Source organism: Fusarium phalaenopsidis, assembly GCF_050370095.1.
Source record: "Fusarium phalaenopsidis strain FUZ10S chromosome Unknown contig_32302, whole genome shotgun sequence".
In the NCBI taxonomy this organism is placed as follows: Eukaryota; Fungi; Ascomycota; class Sordariomycetes; order Hypocreales; family Nectriaceae; genus Fusarium; species Fusarium phalaenopsidis.
Window position 1 is genome coordinate 528,993 of NW_028145405.1, and position 20,361 is coordinate 549,353.

At 53.7% G+C, this 20,361-nt stretch overlaps 8 protein-coding genes and 3 non-coding genes across 11 annotated transcripts; 9 read left to right on the forward strand and 2 right to left on the reverse strand.

The window, feature by feature from the left end:
* Positions 1-60: 60 nt before the first annotated feature.
* On the forward strand, positions 61-799 carry LRP88_07551 (inorganic phosphate transporter Pho88; the record flags this gene model as incomplete). The annotated part of the gene is made up of 3 exons (XM_083244080.1): positions 61-80; positions 176-336; positions 405-799. 3 exons carry the CDS (start codon positions 61-63, stop codon positions 797-799), a joined length of 576 nt encoding a protein of 191 aa, XP_083098574.1.
* A 550-nt stretch (positions 800-1,349) lies between these two features.
* Positions 1,350-2,609, forward strand: LRP88_07552 (DNA repair protein RAD14; the record flags this gene model as incomplete). Its single annotated transcript, XM_083244081.1, has 3 exons — positions 1,350-1,433; positions 1,493-2,141; positions 2,194-2,609. The coding sequence occupies 3 exons, from the start codon at positions 1,350-1,352 to the stop codon at positions 2,607-2,609; spliced, it is 1,149 nt and encodes a 382-aa protein (XP_083098575.1).
* An 886-nt stretch (positions 2,610-3,495) lies between these two features.
* LRP88_07553 (WD40-repeat-containing domain protein) lies at positions 3,496-6,081 on the forward strand (the record flags this gene model as incomplete). Its single annotated transcript, XM_083244082.1, has 3 exons — positions 3,496-3,874; positions 3,932-5,770; positions 5,822-6,081. 3 exons carry the CDS (start codon positions 3,496-3,498, stop codon positions 6,079-6,081), a joined length of 2,478 nt encoding a protein of 825 aa, XP_083098576.1.
* Positions 6,082-6,496: 415 nt separating this feature from the next.
* On the reverse strand, positions 6,497-6,568 carry LRP88_07554. The gene has a single exon. It is a non-coding gene; the product is annotated as a tRNA-Asp (tRNA).
* A 951-nt stretch (positions 6,569-7,519) lies between these two features.
* LRP88_07555 lies at positions 7,520-7,591 on the forward strand. Its single transcript has one exon. It is a non-coding gene; the product is annotated as a tRNA-Asp (tRNA).
* Positions 7,592-7,743: 152 nt separating this feature from the next.
* On the forward strand, positions 7,744-7,825 carry LRP88_07556. The gene has a single exon. It is a non-coding gene; the product is annotated as a tRNA-Asp (tRNA).
* A 1,400-nt stretch (positions 7,826-9,225) lies between these two features.
* Positions 9,226-10,223, forward strand: LRP88_07557 (LicD family-domain-containing protein; the record flags this gene model as incomplete). The annotated part of the gene is made up of 2 exons (XM_083244083.1): positions 9,226-9,983; positions 10,088-10,223. The coding sequence occupies 2 exons, from the start codon at positions 9,226-9,228 to the stop codon at positions 10,221-10,223; spliced, it is 894 nt and encodes a 297-aa protein (XP_083098577.1).
* Positions 10,224-10,708: 485 nt separating this feature from the next.
* Positions 10,709-13,352, reverse strand: LRP88_07558 (uncharacterized protein; the record flags this gene model as incomplete). Its single annotated transcript, XM_083244084.1, has 3 exons — positions 10,709-10,920; positions 10,969-13,074; positions 13,202-13,352. 3 exons carry the CDS (start codon positions 13,350-13,352, stop codon positions 10,709-10,711), a joined length of 2,469 nt encoding a protein of 822 aa, XP_083098578.1.
* A 484-nt stretch (positions 13,353-13,836) lies between these two features.
* Positions 13,837-15,353, forward strand: LRP88_07559 (uncharacterized protein; the record flags this gene model as incomplete). The annotated part of the gene is made up of 3 exons (XM_083244085.1): positions 13,837-13,864; positions 13,952-14,122; positions 14,227-15,353. The coding sequence occupies 3 exons, from the start codon at positions 13,837-13,839 to the stop codon at positions 15,351-15,353; spliced, it is 1,326 nt and encodes a 441-aa protein (XP_083098579.1).
* Positions 15,354-15,947: 594 nt separating this feature from the next.
* On the forward strand, positions 15,948-19,233 carry LRP88_07560 (VPS11 family protein; the record flags this gene model as incomplete). Its single annotated transcript, XM_083244086.1, has 7 exons — positions 15,948-15,959; positions 16,042-16,293; positions 16,346-16,483; positions 16,536-17,183; positions 17,232-17,453; positions 17,511-17,846; positions 17,914-19,233. 7 exons carry the CDS (start codon positions 15,948-15,950, stop codon positions 19,231-19,233), a joined length of 2,928 nt encoding a protein of 975 aa, XP_083098580.1.
* A 286-nt stretch (positions 19,234-19,519) lies between these two features.
* On the forward strand, positions 19,520-20,307 carry LRP88_07561 (nicotinamide-nucleotide adenylyltransferase; the record flags this gene model as incomplete). The annotated part of the gene is made up of 2 exons (XM_083244087.1): positions 19,520-20,219; positions 20,300-20,307. The coding sequence occupies 2 exons, from the start codon at positions 19,520-19,522 to the stop codon at positions 20,305-20,307; spliced, it is 708 nt and encodes a 235-aa protein (XP_083098581.1).
* Positions 20,308-20,361: the final 54 nt, after the last annotated feature.

The following is a 20,361-nucleotide window of genomic DNA, read 5'->3' on the forward strand; positions in this document are numbered from 1 at the left end:
TTGGGTTTCTTCTTCTATTTTCTCCTTCATTATTTGGGAATTCCTTTGACAACCGGCAAAATGGCTCTCTCTCCTCAGATGTAAGCTACCCTTACGCGACAGCTCGTCGCGCAAATGTCTTGGTGGCGCAACTTGGGCCGAGGGGGAACCGCCAATGCTAACTTTTTCGCGATAGCACCAACCTGATCATCATCCTGGGTATGATGCAGGTCTCGAAGCGCGTCCCCTTCGATGATCCTTTCGTGCTCAACGTTGTCCGAGCCATCTACCTCGCCAGCAACGTTCTCATTGCCGGTCTCTACTTCTTCACCCAGCTCAAGATTAACAAGAAGAAGGGTACGACGACCCCTCAACTCCTCACGAAGCCATTCCAAACGATTCGATACTAACATAAGCTTCTCCAGACCTGACGACCCTCAAGTATGTTGAGCCTGCTCCCATGGGCTCCTCCGAGGAGGGCAAGCTCGTCACCACCACCATCCACGCCTACGACAACCAGCAGATCCGCACCGCCTTCCGCGGCCAGGCCATGGGTATCGCCATGATGGCTTTCATGCACGTGTACCTCAAGTACACCAACCCCCTGCTCATCCAGAGCATCATCCCCGTCAAGAGCGCCCTCGAGAGCAACATTGTCAAGATCCACATCTTTGGCCAGCCCGCTGCCGGCGACCTCAAGCGCCCCTTCAAGCAGCCCCAGGGCTTCATGAGCGCCATGCAGGGTGGCCCTGCCCAGAGCGACAAGAAGGCTGTCGAGGCCGCCGAGCGTGCTGGCCGTGGTGGCGCCAAGGAGGAGTAAAGTGGATGGTCTTTGGAAGGATTGCTTGGGCATAGAAGCCTCTGTGGTCTTTGTATACCAAGGCTCTTGTATCCGGGGTTTTTGTAGACCTTGGTTGTATCACTAAATAATATGAGCAACATGGTTGTCACGAATAGTGCGCAAGGGTAATCTGTTCAAGGTGAACTGGCGATTTGGTCAAACAGCCCTGGCAAGGGTAAGGGTGTACATGGATTTCTTGGAGATAGATTCTGGGATCAAAAACCGTGTATAGGAACATGAATCACTATTGCGAAATCTCTTTATATGAGCGTCAGCATGGGAAATTTGCCTTGCGCCGAAGGCATCAAGTTCACCCCTCGGTCACGTTTTCTCGCGTTAATTGGTGACATAACCAGGGTATCTAGATCGCGATGGTGCCCCTCCACCACTGACACTTTCACATTTGTCATAATCGATGCCTGCATTCTCTTGATTCTTCCCTTTCGCTTCTACGTTTTTGATCAAGCCAAACCCTGTGGTAATTGTGCGATTCTCTTCCGACTCTGCCTCCCTATCGATATCGGTCGTCATGGGGCGTCCATCCACTCCACCCCGATCGACAAAGCCTGCGCCGGCCGTCTCGCCGCCTACGCCTGAAGTCACAAAGCGAATAGTAAGCTATATCCAGGATGTTCGGCTCATTGCGCTCGGCTCTCTGACCATCTTATCTAGGAAGAAAACCGACTCCGCGCAAAGGCGATCCGAGACCAACGAGAAGCAGAACTGCGGGCATCCGGCAATGCGCCCGAAATACCAAAGAGTTCCGGTGGCTTCGTTCCAACAGATGATGTCCACATTTCGAAAACTGCCAACGGGAAACGGCCATACAGCTCCATATCAACGGGCGAGTCTTCTAAGGGGACGAATCGTGATGGACGCAACAAGGGCGAAGAGGAGGCGCTACGGCCGGCACGCAAGTTCACCAAGTTTGTCGATTACAACATGAGTGCTATGACCGATACGAAAGGTGGTTTCTTGACGACCGAAGACGACCCTCATAATTATGCCCTTGGCGGCAAGAAGCCAGGGCAGGCAGATGACGAGCAGCGGCCGAAGCACATGAGCGTTCAAGAATGGGAGAGGTTACAGGTGATTCGCAACCTAAAGAGGCTCAAGGCAGGACCTTTCGAACCCGGACTGAGCGTTCTTGATGATGAGGAGAATCGAAAGAGGTGCCAGGATTGCAAGAGCTTGGAGATTGACTTTGTGTGGGAAGAGGTGTTTCACATCTGCGTCTGCAACAAGTGCAAGGAGAAGTATCCAGAAAAGTACTCGTTGTTGACAAAGACGGAGTGCAAGGAGGACTATCTTCTTACAGATCGTGAGTCTTGTCTGGGAAGCATTTTGGATTGCGCATCACTAATATAGTACAGCCGAACTACGAGATCCCGAATTACTACCTCATCTTTCCAAGCCAAACCCCCACAAGTCACATTGGCACGACATGATGCTCTTCCTCCGGTGTCAAGTTGAAGAGTACGCCATCAAGACAAAATGGGGTTCGGCAGAGGCTTTGGACGCCGAGTATGAGCGGCGTGAGACACAAAAGAAGGCTCGCAAAGAGGCCAAGTTCAAGGAGAAGCTGATGGACCTCAAGCGCAAGACGCGAACAGATGCGTTCCGCAGACAGGCTGGTACACTGAGCAAGTCAGGGGCGAGCAAGTTTGGAGATGCGATAGGGGGTGGCAAGCATGTTCACGAGTGGGGGAGAACGGTGGAGAATGAGGATGGGATGACGGTCAAGACGTGTGTTGAATGTGGAATGGAGGTGGAAGAGCTGGAGTTTTAGTGCTTCGTGTTGGCTTGGGTTGGCGTTGGCAGAGGTTTTGGTGGTGAGGGGATCGGGGTCATATTTGCTCAATGTGTTAGCTCCAGGAGTTTGGGCGTGTTTCGATTTGATCTTTCGATTTGAGATTAGCGATCGCTCAGATCATATTGTCTGAGTGTTGGTCGCCCACTGTCTGAGCTGGCAGATGGTAAATCATTGTGGTTGTCAATACAGCTGTGGACTCGACTGTAAGGCAAAGCAATACTTTGTCAGCTCACAAAACGTCCCCGTATCCTCTACATTCTCCGCTTCTTATCACAAATAGATTGGCTGTTTGATTTGTCACTTCTCGTGAAATCATGTTGGTTGGCGTCTCTGGTCTCAATCACATCTCCTCTTCCAGGGGTCCTCCAAAAAGTTGATGCCTGACAGCCTCACCGGCAGCTCAGCCGGTCGTGATTGGTCGAAATTTCAGCGGCAAAGCGTCAAGCCAGAGAAGGCGCGGCACCAACTGGCGGCAGGGAAGTACAGGGCAGCACACGGGACGGACAGCACAGCACAGCACAGCACCCGACAGCACAGCAGACTGCACCTCCAAACCAAACACCTGGGCTGGACTGGAAGCTTTTTTCCCACGCAGCACACGCCTCCCAGGTTTTCGACGTCCAACAGCGGCAGACAGATACCGAGATATACGTCGACATTGTCAGAATCCTCGTCGCGACCGACAAGACAACACGTGCTCAGCTCGTCGCGCAGCTGTCCGCCATCCAATCCTCTCTCCCCCCATCCTCATCGCACCGAGCTTGTCCGACGTCCGCAACGGCACACGCTCGCCGCCGTCGCTCTTTTTCGCCTTCCATCCTCGATCTCCATGCACCCGCCCAATTGACAGAGGCGCGCCGCGATGGGCCCGAATGCTGGCAACGGCGTGGGAGGAGGCCTGGAGATGGGGCCCATGATGCAGGGCAACGGCTCCAACATCCCCCAGGCCACCGAGTACACCCTGCAGGGTGTCATGCGCTTCCTGCAGACTGAGTGGCATCGACATGAGCGCGACAGGAACTCGTGGGAGATTGAGAAGCAGGAGATGAAGGGCCGCATCGCCAATCTGGAGGGACAGGCGCGGAGGGCCGATGCCACCCAGCGTGTCCTTAGGAAGTACGTCACCATGCTGGAGCGCAAGGTCAAGGAGCAGGCCGCCCAGATCAAGGGGCAGCCTGCTGTTGACGCTGCCACCGCCGCAAAGAATGATCGTGCCGCCAAGATACAGGAGAAGCTCAGATGTGAGACTAGTCCCATGTTCATGCCAGCTGCCACGTGCTGACCAGATACCGATATAGCTTCCCTCGAGAGTATGCCCGTTCCTGGTGTGGACGGTGTCGACTACGAAAAGATCGACCGAAGTGACGAGGACGCTCAGCGACAGGATCTCAAATCCTTCCTCGATCAGTGCCAGTCCGAATTTATGTATCTGATGATTACTCCCGCGAACCCGCAACCGCCACGAGAGTCTCCCCCGCTACCTATCATGGAGGATCTGAGAGAAGTCGAGGCATACGGAATGCCAGCTCCTCAACCCATGGAGCGACAGTTTCAGTTGCCAACGAGAGCTGCCCAGAACCATGTCCAGGAGATGAACTCGAGAATACCTCAGCAGAACCATGCGCCCCCTATGCAGCCACCGCAGTCACACTTTTCTCAAAAGCAAGAGATACCGCCACAGCCCATGATGCAGACGCCTGCAGAACATCAATCCGGTAGATATCAGAACTCTAACGACTGGCCGACGCCTGTGTCTGTCAGTTCCAGACCTATTGAAGAACACGTACCCCAAGCGAACCATGCCGCAGAAGTTCTAGGCGGAATGGAAGACCCTGCAGAGCTCAGAGAGAAGCACTCGGTTCCACCCGAGTCTGATGGATGGGAATTCCCTGAGGGCACATTCCCTGAACCTGGAAACTCTCAACCGAACCAGTCTCTACCGAACCGCCCAGACACCGATGCCTTTCCTACCGCAGAGAATCTCCCTAAATCCCCGGGTCGACGGGACAGCTCTCACCGAAGGAAGGGGTCCATGTCGAGAAGACGGAGCGCAGATCACGAACTAGCCCTGGCAGCTCAGAAGGCTGAGAGCGGCAACTTCAAGCTAAGATTCGGGCTCCGGGGTCATCTCGATACTGTCCGAACAGTCATCTTTTCCGGAGGCGGCAGCCCAGGAGAGCCTGAGATCTGCACTGGTGGAGATGACGGCATGATCAAGCGCTTCCATATCCCCAGGTTAGATGGTCCGCATACAGCATCAGACCTTGATGTTACGGCCAACTTTACACACCGAGGTCACTCTGGAGCAGTTCTCTGTCTGACATCATGGTCCCCTTCACCAAACTTCTCGACTGGTGGTCGTGCACAAGGCGACGGCTGGATATTCTCCGGTGGCCAGGATGCGACTATCCGAGTTTGGGAGCGTGGAAGAGTTGACCCCAAGGCGACTCTCGAGGGACACACAGATGCCGTCTGGGCTCTGTGTGTTCTTCCCACAACCCTTGGCTCAGTCTTTGGAACCTCGAGTCCCTACGGCAGCACTGATAGAATCCTTGTCGTATCAGGTGCGGCAGATGGCAGTGTCCGTCTGTGGTCTGTAAGTGCGCCGCCGCAGTTGAGCTCGCCACAGCCGGGAACGAACCGAGCCATGACAGGCCGGGGAGGCCGAGTCCGTGGCAACTCGATGAGCTCCGGCAGCGGCTTCTCCAACTCACCCCAACCCACGATAGCTTCAAACTCGCCCTTCAACCATACCCTTGTACATAACATCTCTAGGTCGGACGGCTCCACGGCTAGTCCGACATGCATAACACCTCTAGGCAGCTCCGGCGAATCCTTCGTTGTTGCGTACTCAGATGCTGCCATTCTTGTCTACGACACTAGAACTGGTGAACAGATCGGCCATATGGACAGCTTGGAGACATACGACCAGACGAACAAGACCAGCGTCAACGCGGTTGTCGCAACGACAATGGGACTGGACCAGGCCAGTCAGCACCACGCCGGCAATATGGGCGAGGAAGATGCCAGTGCCGGAGCCACTGGTGGCGGCCGATCAAACGCAGGCTCAGGAGTGGAGGGAACCATTATTTCGGGTCACGAAGACCGCTTCATTCGGTTCTTTGACGCCAACAGCGGTACGTTGCTTGCTCAACATGTTCAGCAGCTTAAGACTAACTCGCAGCCAGGTCAATGTACATATAACATGATTGCCCACCCAGATGCCATCTCGAGCCTGTCGCTCAGCCCCGACGGACGCGAACTTGTCAGCGCTGGCCACGACGCCTCACTCCGATTCTGGAGCCTCGAGAAGAGGACGTGCACACAGGAGGTGACGAGTCACCGGGTAATGCGCGGTGAGGGCATCTGCTCGTGCGTGTGGAGCCAAGACGGGAAGTGGGTGGTAAGCGCGGGCGGCGACGGTGTTGTCAAGGTATTCGCGCGGTAGCGGGCAGCATTTGTTTATGTTAGAGGAGAGAAAGGGATTTTCTTACTTATGGCGGGTTGGAGGGTGCATTGTTGCTGGGGCGGGGCATATAACGTGTTGTAGTAGTTGGATGAAGCTGGGCTCAGCAACGACGAACCTGTGTTATAGTATTTGTGTGTGTGTGCCTTTTGTTTTTCTGAGGGAGATTCTTATTTTATACTACTCGTCGATACCCGGCACGTTGTGGTTATGTCTGTCTCGTGTTGGGTTGGGTTTGGGACTTGATGATGGATGATGGATGGGTTTTGTACTCTAGTAGCATTTTGGACACTGGCGAATTTGCATAACTGCATCTTTGTTCATGACTTGCGAAGCAAAAAGACAGCATTCGTGAAAGACAAAAAGAAGATCCTGCGTATCGCAGGTGGCCGGATAACTCTCCCGCCGGGAATTGAACCCGGGTCTCAAGCGTGACAAGCTTGCATACTGACCACTATACTACGGAAGATGACAGGCGTTGAGCGCCTGTTGTAGTGAGGGGGCTGGTTGACGGAGAATTCCAAAATTCGCTTCAAGAGACTCAACGTCATAGGTTGTGGTGTTGAAGATTTGACGAGGTGCCTTATGCAGGGGTTAGGTATGGTTCGGGGACGGCCGTGAAACATGCATAAAACGTGCTTCCAACGGCGCTGTAGGGATTTGCAGTGTAGCCGATGTGAACTTTATCTTGTGAGAGTTTGGGAGGTAATTAAGGGGAATGAAGTCGGCAGTTGTTGTGAAGCGGTGCATGGATTGAAGACTGGGAATAATACAAGACCACCAAGCCAGGGAAAGCACGACTGTGGACGGATAAGGCAGGCACATCTGAGCAGGCGACTACGGACATGCGATAAACATGATTTTCGACGCGGTAACACGAAGGTATTCCATGCTACTGCCAAACAGCATATGCCAGACATCTATTGTGTAGAAATGCTGGGACACCACATGCAGACATCCCCAGCTAGAGAAGACTCAAGCCACCACTTATGTGTCCAACCTCAGAGCATTAAGATTAGAAAAGAAGTATCCTAGTAAATGGAAAGAGCTCGTGTCTCTTTTTTTTCCATTATTTGATTATTGTTATCATGCTTTCTTAGCTATCCTTACCCAGGGGAGGGTAAGTTGATGCCTTCCATTTTCGTTCTGTTCTCGACCCTCGCACCTGCCTCCTCAGGGCAATGCTGACTGATTGAGTTTCGGTTGCGCTCCAGGATCTCAACCCGCATTGGAGGCTCGGCTAACCCAAACTCCCCACAATACCAGAGCCTCTCGATCAACTCCGCGACTCTGATGCGTGAGCTCGCTTCCTTCATCAGCCCTACGCCATCAATCCAAGACGAATCGACGCCGGCGTATAAGGGACTCTGGCAAGTCGACAGGCATCGAATCCGCTACAATGGTTGCTCAACAACCATCATCTTCCGTAGTATAGTGGTCAGTATGCAAGCTTGTCACGCTTGAGACCCGGGTTCAATTCCCGGCGGGAGAGATCGCCAGCGTCTACAAGGCGCGATCCTTTTTTGCCAAACGAAGGGCTGGGTTCTCTTTTGCTAAGTCGGGGGGTTGCGAGAGGTTATAAACAAGATATCGTCGACCACGTGACATCGAACTCTCACTACAGTGGTTGTCCACAACCACCAATCTTCCGTAGTATAGTGGTCAGTATGCAAGCTTGTCATAAAACAATACGCTTGAGACCCGGGTTCAATTCCCGGCGGGAGAGACGCCACACGAGCAGCAGCTCGTGTATCATCTTTTTGGTGTTGTTGACCTTTTTGTCGTGATGTTGTGTTGCGACAAGGTTGCATCAGGAATCCTGGCTTATCGTCTCGCGGTGGGCGCATAGTTACCGGCCGCTCGGATCTTTTCGCCAGTCGAAAATCCTAAACTGGAGGGTGATGACGACGCTCTTTTTGCTGGCCAAGTCCAGGCTCGATGGGGCTACCGATGGAGGATGCCGTTTTGCCGTATGTCAGCCATGGCATGCCGTGGACCGGTTGGTTGAACCTTGAGCGAGTTGCCATGCTGAACTCTGTTGTTATGCATCGGGACAACCGTAATCCTGCAGGATGTGATCTCATCAGTGGGAGACTTCGTACCTCTACCAACCTCGAGATGTCTTGGAACAGAGACAAAGACTTGGCCTCATTTCATGGCGCTGGGGTAGTTCCACAGTGATGACGATCAACTGTCAACAGAGGCCATTTAGCACACGACTGCTTCCTGCGAAGGGCCTAGCGCCGACGGGACTGCGCCACTGCTGGAGGGGTCTGATGCTTGGCATGGCCGGGGTCTACGTCTCCCTCGTCGCCGCGTCTGCTCTGCGGTAAGCATTGGCGCTGCACATAATGAAACGGCCAAGACGAAAAAAAGATGAAAGACAGGGCAGGGCGCCAAAGCCTCGTCGCTGGGAATGTCCACGTACCACTCAGAACAGTCGGGGCACGGATGCTGATTGCCGTGGGGGAGGAGCTTACGCGTAGGGAGGGCATTTGAGTGCTGACAGGCGAGATGCTCCAGATCAAGAGGGCGCCGGAAAGGGGAACGTATGGCGTTTCGGTGGCTCACAAGGAACAATCTATTGTTGAGTTTGTTGCTGGAGACTCCTTTTGGGATTGATTGATTGTACAATGTCTGACGCCAATGCCTCCCGTGTTGCACTTGTACTCGATACCGTCTCGCAAAAATCCGTCTCCATGCTAGGCAAGGAGGCGCGTGCCCTTGACCCCTGCCCTGCGATTGCCCGGCGCCCGCCCACCTCCCGAACCCTTTTTCCCCTGTCAAGGCGCTCCTCGAGTGTCCACTGCTTCCGTCATTCATCTTGACGTTGGGTGACGCCCGCTGCTCTTCTTCCTACATCTCCGCATTTTAATCAACAGGCGACCCTCGCATACAAAGAGTCTGTGGGACTCGCGGCGCCTTTACCTCCTACTCTTCCGTCAAAGCATTGTTATACCCGTTTCCTCTTCACTGCGATTTGCGACGCATCAACGTTGAATCACCCAACCTCGACCTTGAACCTCGTCCCCTCCTTATCTACGGCATATCCGCTCCCTCGATCGCCTCAAATATTACTCTCCAAATACTCCTCCGCCCTCGCGACTCTGTCGCGCAACAGCAGACATGCGCTCCGTCAAAACATTACTCCTCTGGGGCCTCGCCTCGATCTCTACACCCGCCGCCCTCGCGCTCCCCCAAAAGCAGGACTCAGGTCTAGCCTCACGCGAACAAGAGAAGACACCAAAATACTTCAGGGAAGCCGGTGGAAATCTCGAGCTTGGCCATTACGACCGCCGCTACTTCCAAGACAAAGTCCCCTACGAAGAGCACCGTTTCGTCCTCCGCGACCTCATTCGAAGCTACCTCTCCGCAATGGATAGCTACGGCGCCGAGACTTGGATTGCCCATGGTACTCTCCTGGGCTGGTGGTGGAACGGCCAGATCATGCCTTGGGATTACGACCTCGACGTTCAGGTTGCAAACCACACTCTGCAGTGGATAGGCGACACACTCAATCGCACCGAACACGTCTACAATTACACAGATACCGCCACAGGGAACCTGATCTCCAAGAAGTACCTGCTCGACATCAACCCCCACCACGTCGAGATTGACCGTGGCGACGGAAGGAATATCATTGACGGCCGCTGGATTGATATGCAGAACGGCATGTACATCGACATCACCGGCCTGCGAGAACGTGAGCCTGAGCGCCCGGGTGTCTGGAGTTGTAAGAATAAACATCGTTACAACAGCCAGGACCTATGGCCCATGCGAATCTCCGAATTTGAGGGCGTCAAGGCCCGTATACCTTTCAACTTTAACAAGATCCTCATTGACGAGTACGACACCAAGAGTTTGGTGACTGAGAATTGGTCAGGGTACGTTGCTCCCCTTTATGCATTGTCAAAGACGCCCCAATGCAACCTTGTTTCGTCTTTGCGTATTGCATGCATGTTGCATTTGCTAACGTCGATTCTTGCAGCCACCGTTGGAACCATGATACCAAGGTTTGGGTCCAGGAGAGCGACGAAGAGGCTGAGCAGCGCAAGCTCGAAGCTCTCGAGCGTCATAACGCAGAACTTGCGGCTGAGGCGGCTGAGAGTCAGGCTGCAACATAGCTGTCTCAGCCTCTCTCTCTCTCTCTCTCACCTGAATAACCTGTGCGTTCCATGAACGATTCATTGGTTCTTGGGATACCATCTTTCCCAAAAACTCATACCTCTTCTCACACCCCCTTGGATTTTAGATCCCCCTATTATATTACAGCATGCTTGGCGTTGGTGAAGGAAGATTGGCGTTGGAGGACATGAAGCATCATATCGCGCTTGCCACGGTGGCAAGCTATTGGCGTTGGGGACTCTGGATCCTTGTGCTATTTGCATTATTGGATATCCTGGCCGAGTCTGCAAGATAGTCTCATCAAGAGGTGCAATGGCATTCTTTACATCGTGGATGGATATCAGGCTGTATGTTTTTGTACATTCAGCGGATCAATGTACCATAGTTGTCTAATATCGGGATGGAATGACGAATATCACCATTGAATTTCTCGGCAGAATAAGACAGTGCGCCCGGGGTATCGGTAAATAGTTCAAGCAGCCCATCATAACTCCTCAATCCAATTCTTCCATCGTACTTTGGCCTGCTTCTCCCTCTCCTGCCACCCGCCAAACTTGGCTCCGGCTCCAAGGTCAACCAACGGCGCCATGCTCGGCCGGCCATGAGCGCATTGAAAGGGGAAGACGCAACGCGAGAGACGAGATATGAGCTGCTCGCACTCCTCAACGCTGAGGACGTCGTTGAACATGATTGCGCCTAGAAGATTAGCAAGGAACACTTGGGTGAGAGTATAGTTGTGCTTACTTCTGCAAGCCCTGGAGTGCAGCATCTCCAGGATGCCCCTTGGACAGCCGTGGAACCGTGATACCCACGACTTGTTACAGTTCGAGTCCGGTGGCTGCGAAAGGGGGACACCTTCATCGACGCTACGCCAGACCTCGGTGCGGAGAAGATCAATCAGGAGACGGGGCTCGAGGCGACAACGCTCCATGATGCTTGGTGGAAGGGCTGTGACGATGACTTTCTTTGGTTGTGAGGGGGATCTCGGGGTGGGAGTTTGGTACACGATGCCCCAAGCAGCAAAGCGGTCTCGGTGCTGATCCAGAAGGGAATGCTCCTTCAGCGGTACTTCAAATATAAGGGGCCGATCAAGAGGCTCTGTAACAGGCAAGACTTGTTTTATCGATCCGTCTCGAACAAAGTAGTCTGCCATGAGGTCTTCAAGGCGGCATCGCTCATCAACAGCGTGCTGATCAAGCACGGCAAGAGCAGAGCTCTGCTTGCCAGGCGCGGCGTCCTTCAGGGGAAGTTTGACGAGTATGAATTTGCGATCGACCTGCGAGATCACAGTGGCTTCTGTGAGCGCTTGGCGTGAGATTCGGCTGCTGAGGCTCATGGACCCGGCGTCAAATATGATATTCGCATGGCCGCTCCTGCCACAGCTATGTGATAGTCCAGGCGCAGGGGGGAGGTTTGTGTCGTCAATCGATGGTATTGCGGGCTGGACGTTTTCAAAGACGGGATTCTCCCACGAGTCAATAACCTCTTGTAGCCACTTGCTTCGTTTTCGGGGCCGTGTAGCTGAAGTAGTCGTATCCCCGTCTAGAGCAGACATCGCTGCAGTGGTGTTTGATGCTTTAGAAGTCGGGATCTCTTCCGGCTCGGGCGAGGGTTCGTCGAAAGGCTTGCGCAACAGTTTCCCACCTTCGCCAATGAGCGGACGGGCAAGAGTCTGCTCTGGCAAATTCGATTGAATGTCATTCGCCTTCGAGCTAGTACTACCCGACGTGCCCGTTCCAATTTTGACGCGATGCCATCCATGAAATGGGCTATCTGCTCTCGGCCCAAAAGCATCTCTGGACACAGGTGTGGCGGAACCAGCCCTTGAACTACTCGAAGACGAGGCCGACTGCCTCTTAGAAGACTTCCTCGATCGACTGAGTGTCCTTGATGTCGAAAATACTGAGTCATCAGGGGAAAGTCGGACTTTTCGAGGTCGAAAGTGGTGCTTTTTGAGGAAACCATAGCAGGTCGCCTTTAAAAGATCCAGAATCGCCGACAACGTCTGGCCTTGACTCTCAAGCCGATCAGTGCCATCAACATCATCGAAATCCGGGGTAGTGATTTTCAAATAAAACATTGGCCATCGCTCGATAGCTTTTCGACTTCGCAGCTCTTTGCTTGAGAAACCTTCAAGCTTCGGCGAGTCCTCAGGTCTCTTGTTCTCGTCGCCATCAACGACACCAAAGCTGGAGTTGCTGAAGACCCTGTTAATCTCTTCATACAGAACGTCCGTGCCAAACTCGTTCATGATTGGGTGAATGCCCAGACTGATAAACTGAGACCGCCGTGTCGCAACAGGATTTGTACAGATGCAGCCCTTGACCGAGACTGATCCGCAGGATGCTGAGATAGGGACCCAGCAGTCGACATCGCTCGAGTCGGTCAGAGATGCCTGCATGAGTAGTCTTGAGGTTTTGAACACGATGTCCGTCTTGTCTGATGGGCGAAATCGAAGTTCACGCTGCGCGGCTGTATTTTTGATCGATACATGGACACCTGATGGCCAAGCCAGCAACATGGCCAAGACTTCTCGAACAAGCTTTGACCATTCCTTGTCGAGAGCAGGTCTCTCAGTCAGTGAAGCTCTCTGCTTGACTCTAACGGGCATAGACCCAAAGAGGTCTCGGACTGTGACACGGGTTCCATGGTCAAAGCTAACAAGCCTCGACTCAGGGGGTGACGGAAGATGCCTGGCCAGGACCTTGGAGTTGTGAATGGTGATGGAGTTGTGCGAGATACGGCTCTGATGGTGGGAGGTGATAGATAGCAATGACAACGTGGCCAGTGATGCCAGGAAATTGCCATGTTTCCCATAGATAGAAGACCGAGAAGGGAACTTGGATGTGTCTACGATGAATTAGCATTGGTTGGGTAGATTAACGGTATCACTCACGGTGGAGCTTCCCTAGTCCCCCCGCATCTTTAAACTCATCAGGAGGAATCCCCGAACCGTCGTCTTCAACAGTGCAATTACCCCGGCCGTAGTCGATCGAGATGTTGACTTTGAAGGCACCCGCATCCAGCGAGTTGGCGAGGAGACCACAGGCAACCCCGTTCAGGGAGGTGATGTTGACCGATGACTTGATCTTGTCGACGACATCCTGAGGAAGCTGTCGGATGGTCATACTCTACCGAGTATCTATCATTCTGCTCTCGATGATGGGCGGTTTGTTGACGATGACGTCGGGCGAGAGATGGATGCTGGAGGTTGAAGCTGGGGTGCCTGGTCCAGGTCTTGGCCTGACTTGGGGCCACCTAATTAAGGCACCCGACAGTGGGTGACGTCCCCAAATTCAGGGTCCCACGTGGTGAAAGTGGCGCCAAGAGCGATGCATCTTAGCGCTGTGGATTGGAGGAGGCCGTCACTGGCAATTAATGGGGAGAAGCCACCAGACGTTCGTTTGATGTCCCCTGAAAGAGACGACGAAAGGTCTGATGCAGCAATCTCCACGTTGTTTGCTCGTTTCAGTTCACGCTTCAAAAATAGAAAAGCCGACCCCAGGGTGGCTTGTGAGCCCCTTTGCCTCCCTCACCAGTTTCGTCACGTGATCTCTCCTCCCTCCATCCCGCCATCATGCTTCGCCGCATCCAGCCGTCCCTCCCACGTCCATGTCCATGCTGCTCCAACTGCGCCTGCGTTGCTAGACGAACGTCCTCTGCCAACCTCCTTTCTTAGGTCCTTTCCCCTCTTTCATCCGTCCTTCATCACAGATTGTGTCACGAGTACATTTTCCTCTTACATTTCGATATTCTCTTCTCTTTTCTACTGTCATTGTCTCCCCACCTCCGTCCGCTGCCCAACACCGCTGCCCAGCCTTCGACTTCAATATTTCGGATTCGCCGAAACACTTCTCGAACTCCATGGCGACGACCGACGCGATATCTCAGGAGCATGGTGAGTGTCTCGCCTAGAAAATCCATTAGGCGCCGGTCCATCTCCTTGATCCATGTCACCACTAGGCGACGTTCCATCAGCAAGTTGAAGCTAACCTCCCCCAGACCGTCAAGGTCAGCGTAGGAGACCCTTCACGACATGGGTGAAGAAGCTCACCAACTTCAAATCATCCGACGGCGAGCGCCACAAGCGGCACAAGAAGCGCGCACACAAGAAGAACAACCCGTACCCGGAATCTGGCCATGTTGGCAATGACGTCCCTGACGGAACGAGCGCCTGCACCTTCACCACCACCCACACCGGCACAAGTAACACCAGTGTAAACGCCTCGGCCCGAGTTTCGACGGAGAATCAGGCTCCGCCAACGGTAGGGAGGAGGAGCTTAGCGGGCACCGTGTTGACGGACCATGAGGCGTCGCGATCCATCACGGCGCCCAGCCACGGCGCAAGCTCCTTGGCTGGGACGAGCCGTACCGTTGGCGGAGGGGTTGAATCCAGGAGGGGGGGAGACAGCACGTTTTCAAGTCCCGCGCCATCAGTGCGATCTTTGACGACGACCTTGACCACGATCCAATCGATGGCACCCAACGGTGCTGGGCAAGGCCATAACAATGGCAATGCCCAGAACCAGAGCACCACCCAGTCTATCCAGTTCAGCCAGCCCTTCCCCACGACTGCAACGCCAGCATCCGCGATCCCAGCCCATCTGGCCCCGACCGGCAACCCAACAACGTATACCTCGGCTACTGCTAATAACCTTCTGACCGACAACGCATCCATCCTTACGCTAGCATCATCGAGCAAGCGACGTCGACGACGGTCTCTGGATACGGATGCCTCTGTACGAGCTCTTGCTCCTTCATCCCTCTGGGGTGGTAGTCGTGAAAGCTTGCCTCTCAGTGTTTTGAGCGCCAACATTGATGCCACAGGCATGCCACCGACGCCTGGGCTTCATGGCGGGCCACGCATGGGTACTGAACGCACCAGCATTTACTCGGCTACAGGTGTTGGGCCAGCGATTTCTAGTGACCGGAACAGTTTCTACGCCAAGCAAGGAGACGGTGCCAGCGTGAGAAGCGGCTTGTTAGGACATGGACGAGCCGACAGTGTGAGCGGGAGCATCGGTGGCTTGAGCAGCCCTCTGATTACTCCACGAGAGGTGCTTGGCGAGAAGAATGAGAAGGAGGAGAAGGAGAATACCCCCACGACTCCAGCTACCAAGGAGGAGTAATTGTTTTGTCTGTGTTTATAAATGATTGATGCTTTGTTTATCTTGGGACGGCTTGGGTTCGGTTGGGGATCTGGGCGAGACGGAGCGTTTTTGTGTTTTTGGTTTGCGGATAGAGTCCTATTTCAGCACTTACTTATAGGCAGTCTGGGACATTGGGTCCTATAATACACCATCTATGATACCCTGAGAATGTTTCGTATCATATAATCTCCCTACCAGTCTGATATCTTGGTGCTGGAGTTGAGCTGTGCCCAAGGAGATGCTTACAAGGGGTGTCTGAGAGCAGTATGTGACATCCATTGACAAGGCTACCAATACTGTAGACCTCTTGGTTCCGCATAGTCGCAAGGGCTCGAGAACTGATAATCTACCTTTCCTCTCTAAACATTATCTTTTTGTATTCCTATAAGATTACGATACTTAGGTACCTAGGCAACAAGAATTTGATGGGTGAGTTCATGAGGATAGCTGCCTGTGGAGCCTTGCAGCCACTGTGGCGCTAGGCAAGCTCCAAGCTCCCAGGTCCCACCATCGTCATCGCGCGGCCGCGGAGCATCCATTCTCCCCAACCCAGGACCTCCCAGATGCATCAAGATGGCCATCTCGGTAAGGACGCCTTCGTCGCGCGCTCACTAGCTCTCCAGCATTGGAGCGCCGTCCCTGATAATCTGCTAACGCCGCATCACAGTGGAAGTCGTTTGACTTCTTCGACGTCACCCAAATCAACCTCGCCGACGATGAAACCCGACAACTCTTCGAAGGCAACGAGATCGCGAGCGTATGCGCAGGCTCCGACAGCCTGTTTATCGGATCTTTTGATGGATATGTGAGCATCATCGGCAAGGCATGGAAGATCATAAAGCGCTTCCAGGCCTACGAGGCGGGGAGCATCACGCATATGCGCCAGGTTGAGGGAACGAGTCTGTTGTTGACGGTTGCGGTGAGTCTGGATGCGCCGGGCCAAGGAGACGACCTTGAGCTTTAATGAATAGATGCTGATGGGACCAAAGGAGGACATGAGCAGCGAGCCTGTGTTGAAGGTGTGGGCGCTTGACAAGCTGGTCAAGAAGACCAACATGCCCACATGCTTGAGCACCGTGTCCATCAACAACAACCGCCGGCAATTTCCCGTGAGGTCTCCCCTATAGTCTCTTACGATCACCAAAAGACTAACACATACAGATTTCCGCATTCGCGGCTACCGACGACCTCACCCAGATCGCCGTAGGATTCACGAATGGCTCCGTCACGGTCATCAGAGGCGAACTTATCCATGATCTCGGAACGAAACAGCGAATAGTCTTCGAGTCCGAGGAGCCCGTCACCGGTGTACAGCTTACAACCGACATGAAACTCAAACTCACAAACCTTTTCGTCTCAACGACCTCAAGGATACTGAAGCTGGGCCTGTCCAAGAAGGGCCAGGGACTCCCCCCTAAAACTGTCGAGGATACCGGATGCGCAGTTGGCTGTATGACGCAGGATCCGAATACAGACGGCGTCGTGGTTGCGCGGGACGATGCCATATACACCTACACATTGGAAGGCCGTGGACCACCCAGGGCATACGAGTCGCCAAAGAGCAAGATCAACATCTACCACGAGTACGTGGCTCTTGCTTGTCCGCCAGCAAGTCACAGCGGCAAAGACTCCGAGGCCATGAGACGGCGCTTTGGAAGCAGCACGGCTAATTCCCTCTTCAATGCGTCGTCTTTTGTGATGTTGGATATGGATCTTCGGGTGATTGGCCACACCGAGACGTTGATGTCGCCCGTGGGATTCTTTGTCGACATCTGGGGAGACTTTTATACTATTGCACAAGATGGCAAGGTAGGGCATTCCAATAGCTATGGTGAAGCTCAATTCTGACCATCTCAGATCTACCGATACCACGAAAAGAGCCTACAGCAAAGGCTGGAAATGCTGTACCAGAGAAACATGTTTCCCTTGGCTATCGAGCTTGCGCAAAAGTCTGGGTTGGATGCTGAGCAACAAAGCCTCATCTATCGCCGATTTGGCGATCACCTTTACCAAAAAGCGGACTATGACGGCGCCATGGTTCAGTATATTCGAGCAATCGACACAACTGAGCCATCGCAAGTCATTCGCAAGGTGAGCAGGCTTGCCTTGATGCACTGTATAAGCTAACTTGGGCAGTTCCTCGACACACAACGCATCCACAATCTCATCCAGTACTTGGAACAGCTCCATGAGCACAGAAAGGCGACGGCTGACCACACCACCCTCCTCCTCAACTGCTATGCCAAGCTCAAGGATATCAACAAGCTAGAAAAGTTCATCAAGTCCCCGGGTGACCTCAAGTTTGATCTTGATACCGCAATCGCTATGTGCCGGCAAGGCGGTTATTATGAACAGGCGGCATACCTTGCCAAGCAGCATGGCGAGACCGATCTTGTGGTCGATATCCTGATTGAGGACTCCAAGAACTACTCGGAAGCGCTTGACTTTATCTGGCGCCAGGACCCAGATATAGTACGTTTATCGGGATATCAAGAGGAGCGCTTGCTAACATATCCAGGCCTACCCCTGTCTTCAAAAGTACGCCCGAGTGCTCATTGAGAACTGCCCTCAAGATGCTACAAAACTCTTTGTGGATTACTACACAGGCAACTACCGGCCCAGGCGTACAGTGGTGGTGCAGAATGCGACCGATACGCCCACTAGCGGAGGCTTTGCAGCTGGTGCTGCCAGTGCGGTTCAGAACCTGTCCAGCCTTCTTCCCTTACCATACATGAACACTTCAACGATCGCATCTCCAGGGACACCTGGCAATACCAAGGCTGTCGTGAGCGACAGCAACCTCCTCGTTGATGACGATGCCCCTGCACCAAAGTATACCCCTCCTCCTCCACGAACCGCTTTCTCATCTTTTATCGACCATCCCGATGAGTTTATTGTCTTTCTCGAGGCATGCTTGGAGGAAGAAGACCTCGAAGACAGTGACCGAACCGACCTATATACCACCCTTTTCGAAATGTATTTGTACAAGGCAGGCGAGAAGAAGGGCCAGCATCACAAGGAAGAGTGGGAGGCAAAGGCGAAGAAGCTTATCGAGGGTGATCACGTCCCCATGGAGAGCTCAAACGTTTTGCTCCTGTCGCATCTTGCGGATTTCAGGGATGGAACAGTGCTTGTGAAGGAGCAGGCGGGTCTTCTCTTTGACATCTTCAGGTCTTACACATCGGCCAAGGATACTCGAGGAGCGATCAAGGCCTTGAGGAAGTACGGGCCTGAAGAGCCGCAGCTTTACCCAGCTGCGTTAGCATATCTAACTTCAGACCCACGTGTGTTGGAGGAAGCTGGGCCGGATGAGCTGTCTCATATCCTAACCAAGATTGACAAGGACGGACTGATGGCGCCTCTGCAGGTGATCCAGACGCTGGTGGGACAATCTTCAGGTGGTGGTGTGGCTACCATGGGCATGATCAAGCCCTATCTTCATGAGACAATCACGAGGGAACGCAAGGAGATCGCCTCCAACCGACATCGGATCAACACGCTGAGGGGAGATACGGAGAAGCGTCGAGAGGAGCTGGCCGATCTCGGATCCAAGCCAGCCGTATTCCAGGCCACATGGTGTTCAGACTGTAGCCAGAGACTGGACCTCCCCGCTGTCCACTTCCTGTGTAAGCACAGCTTCCACCAGCGATGCGTACGAAACAGCGGCAAGGATGGCGAGGCCGAGTGTCCCAAGTGCGCGGGAGAGAACGACATGATCCGCAAAATGCGCGAGGGCCAGAGGGAGAGGGCAAACAAGCACGAACTGTTCAAGGGCGATCTGGAGAACAGCGATGACCGGTTCAGCACGGTGGCGGAGTGGTTCTCCAGGGGCGTGATGGATGGGCAGAGTGCTGAATGATTGTATTCGTAGGTGACGAGACTGCTGGTGTCTAGAGGAGTTTTTTGGGTTCTTCTTGTCTCGCGACTTGAATTCTCTTTTATATGGAACTTGAAGAGATGAGATATAGGTGTTGGGATGTTTTAATATGAATAAGCGGTTATGGTGGTTGCAGCTTCATGGTTAATGGTGGTTCCTGTATGCCCCACGTCTGGCTTTATCCTTGAACCTCACTTTCTCCTTGATTATTAACTCACCTCGATACAACATCATGAGCACAACTACAGATTCAACGCAAACAGTCAACATGCCTCTTCCACATCCCAATTCCCTCGTCCCCACCTTCTCCCGGGCTCTCACGTCCTTCCAATCCTCCCCAGACGCCCTCCGCATCCTCTGCACCCTGCCCCACGTCTCCAACACCCCCGCGCCGCGCCGGCCGTCCCACCCCGTCCGGGACCTCATCATCCTCGACTCGAGCTTCAACCCGCCCACGCTGGCCCACGCTGGCATGGCGCGGTCTGCGCTACAGGCCCACGGGAGTAGCAGGCTCATGCTTTTGCTGTCTGTGAATAATGCGGATAAGGCGCCCAAGCCGGCGAGTTTTCCGATCAGGTTGGGCATGATGGAGGCTTTGGGGAGGGAGTTGGTGAGTGAGGTTGGGGGGTTGGAGGTTGACGTTGCTGTCACTACGATGCCATTTTTCCACGACAAGGCGAGGGAGATTGTTCAGTCGGGGTTCTACGGGGAGGCGACGCAGACGTTCCTCGCTGGGTTCGACACGCTGGTGCGCATATTCAACCCAAAGTACTACGGCGAAGGAGGAATGCGACTTGCGCTGGGTCCGTTCTTTGACACTGCAAAGGTGAGGGTGACTACGAGGCCGGATGAGACGTGGGGAGGTGTCGAGGAGCAGAGGGCTTGGTTGACAGGGACAAAGCTGGGGGAGGTTGGGGGAGATGATGCGTGGGTTGGGAGGGTTGAGATTGTGGAGGGCGATGAGGGTGGTGAAAGTGTGAGTAGCTCAAGGGTGAGGGAGGTTGTGAAGAGTGGTGATGTTGGGGAGTTGAATGAGTTGGTTAGTGAGGAGATTAAAGGGTGGATTGAGAAGCAAGGATTGTATCGTGAGGTCAAGGATGCTAGTTTGTG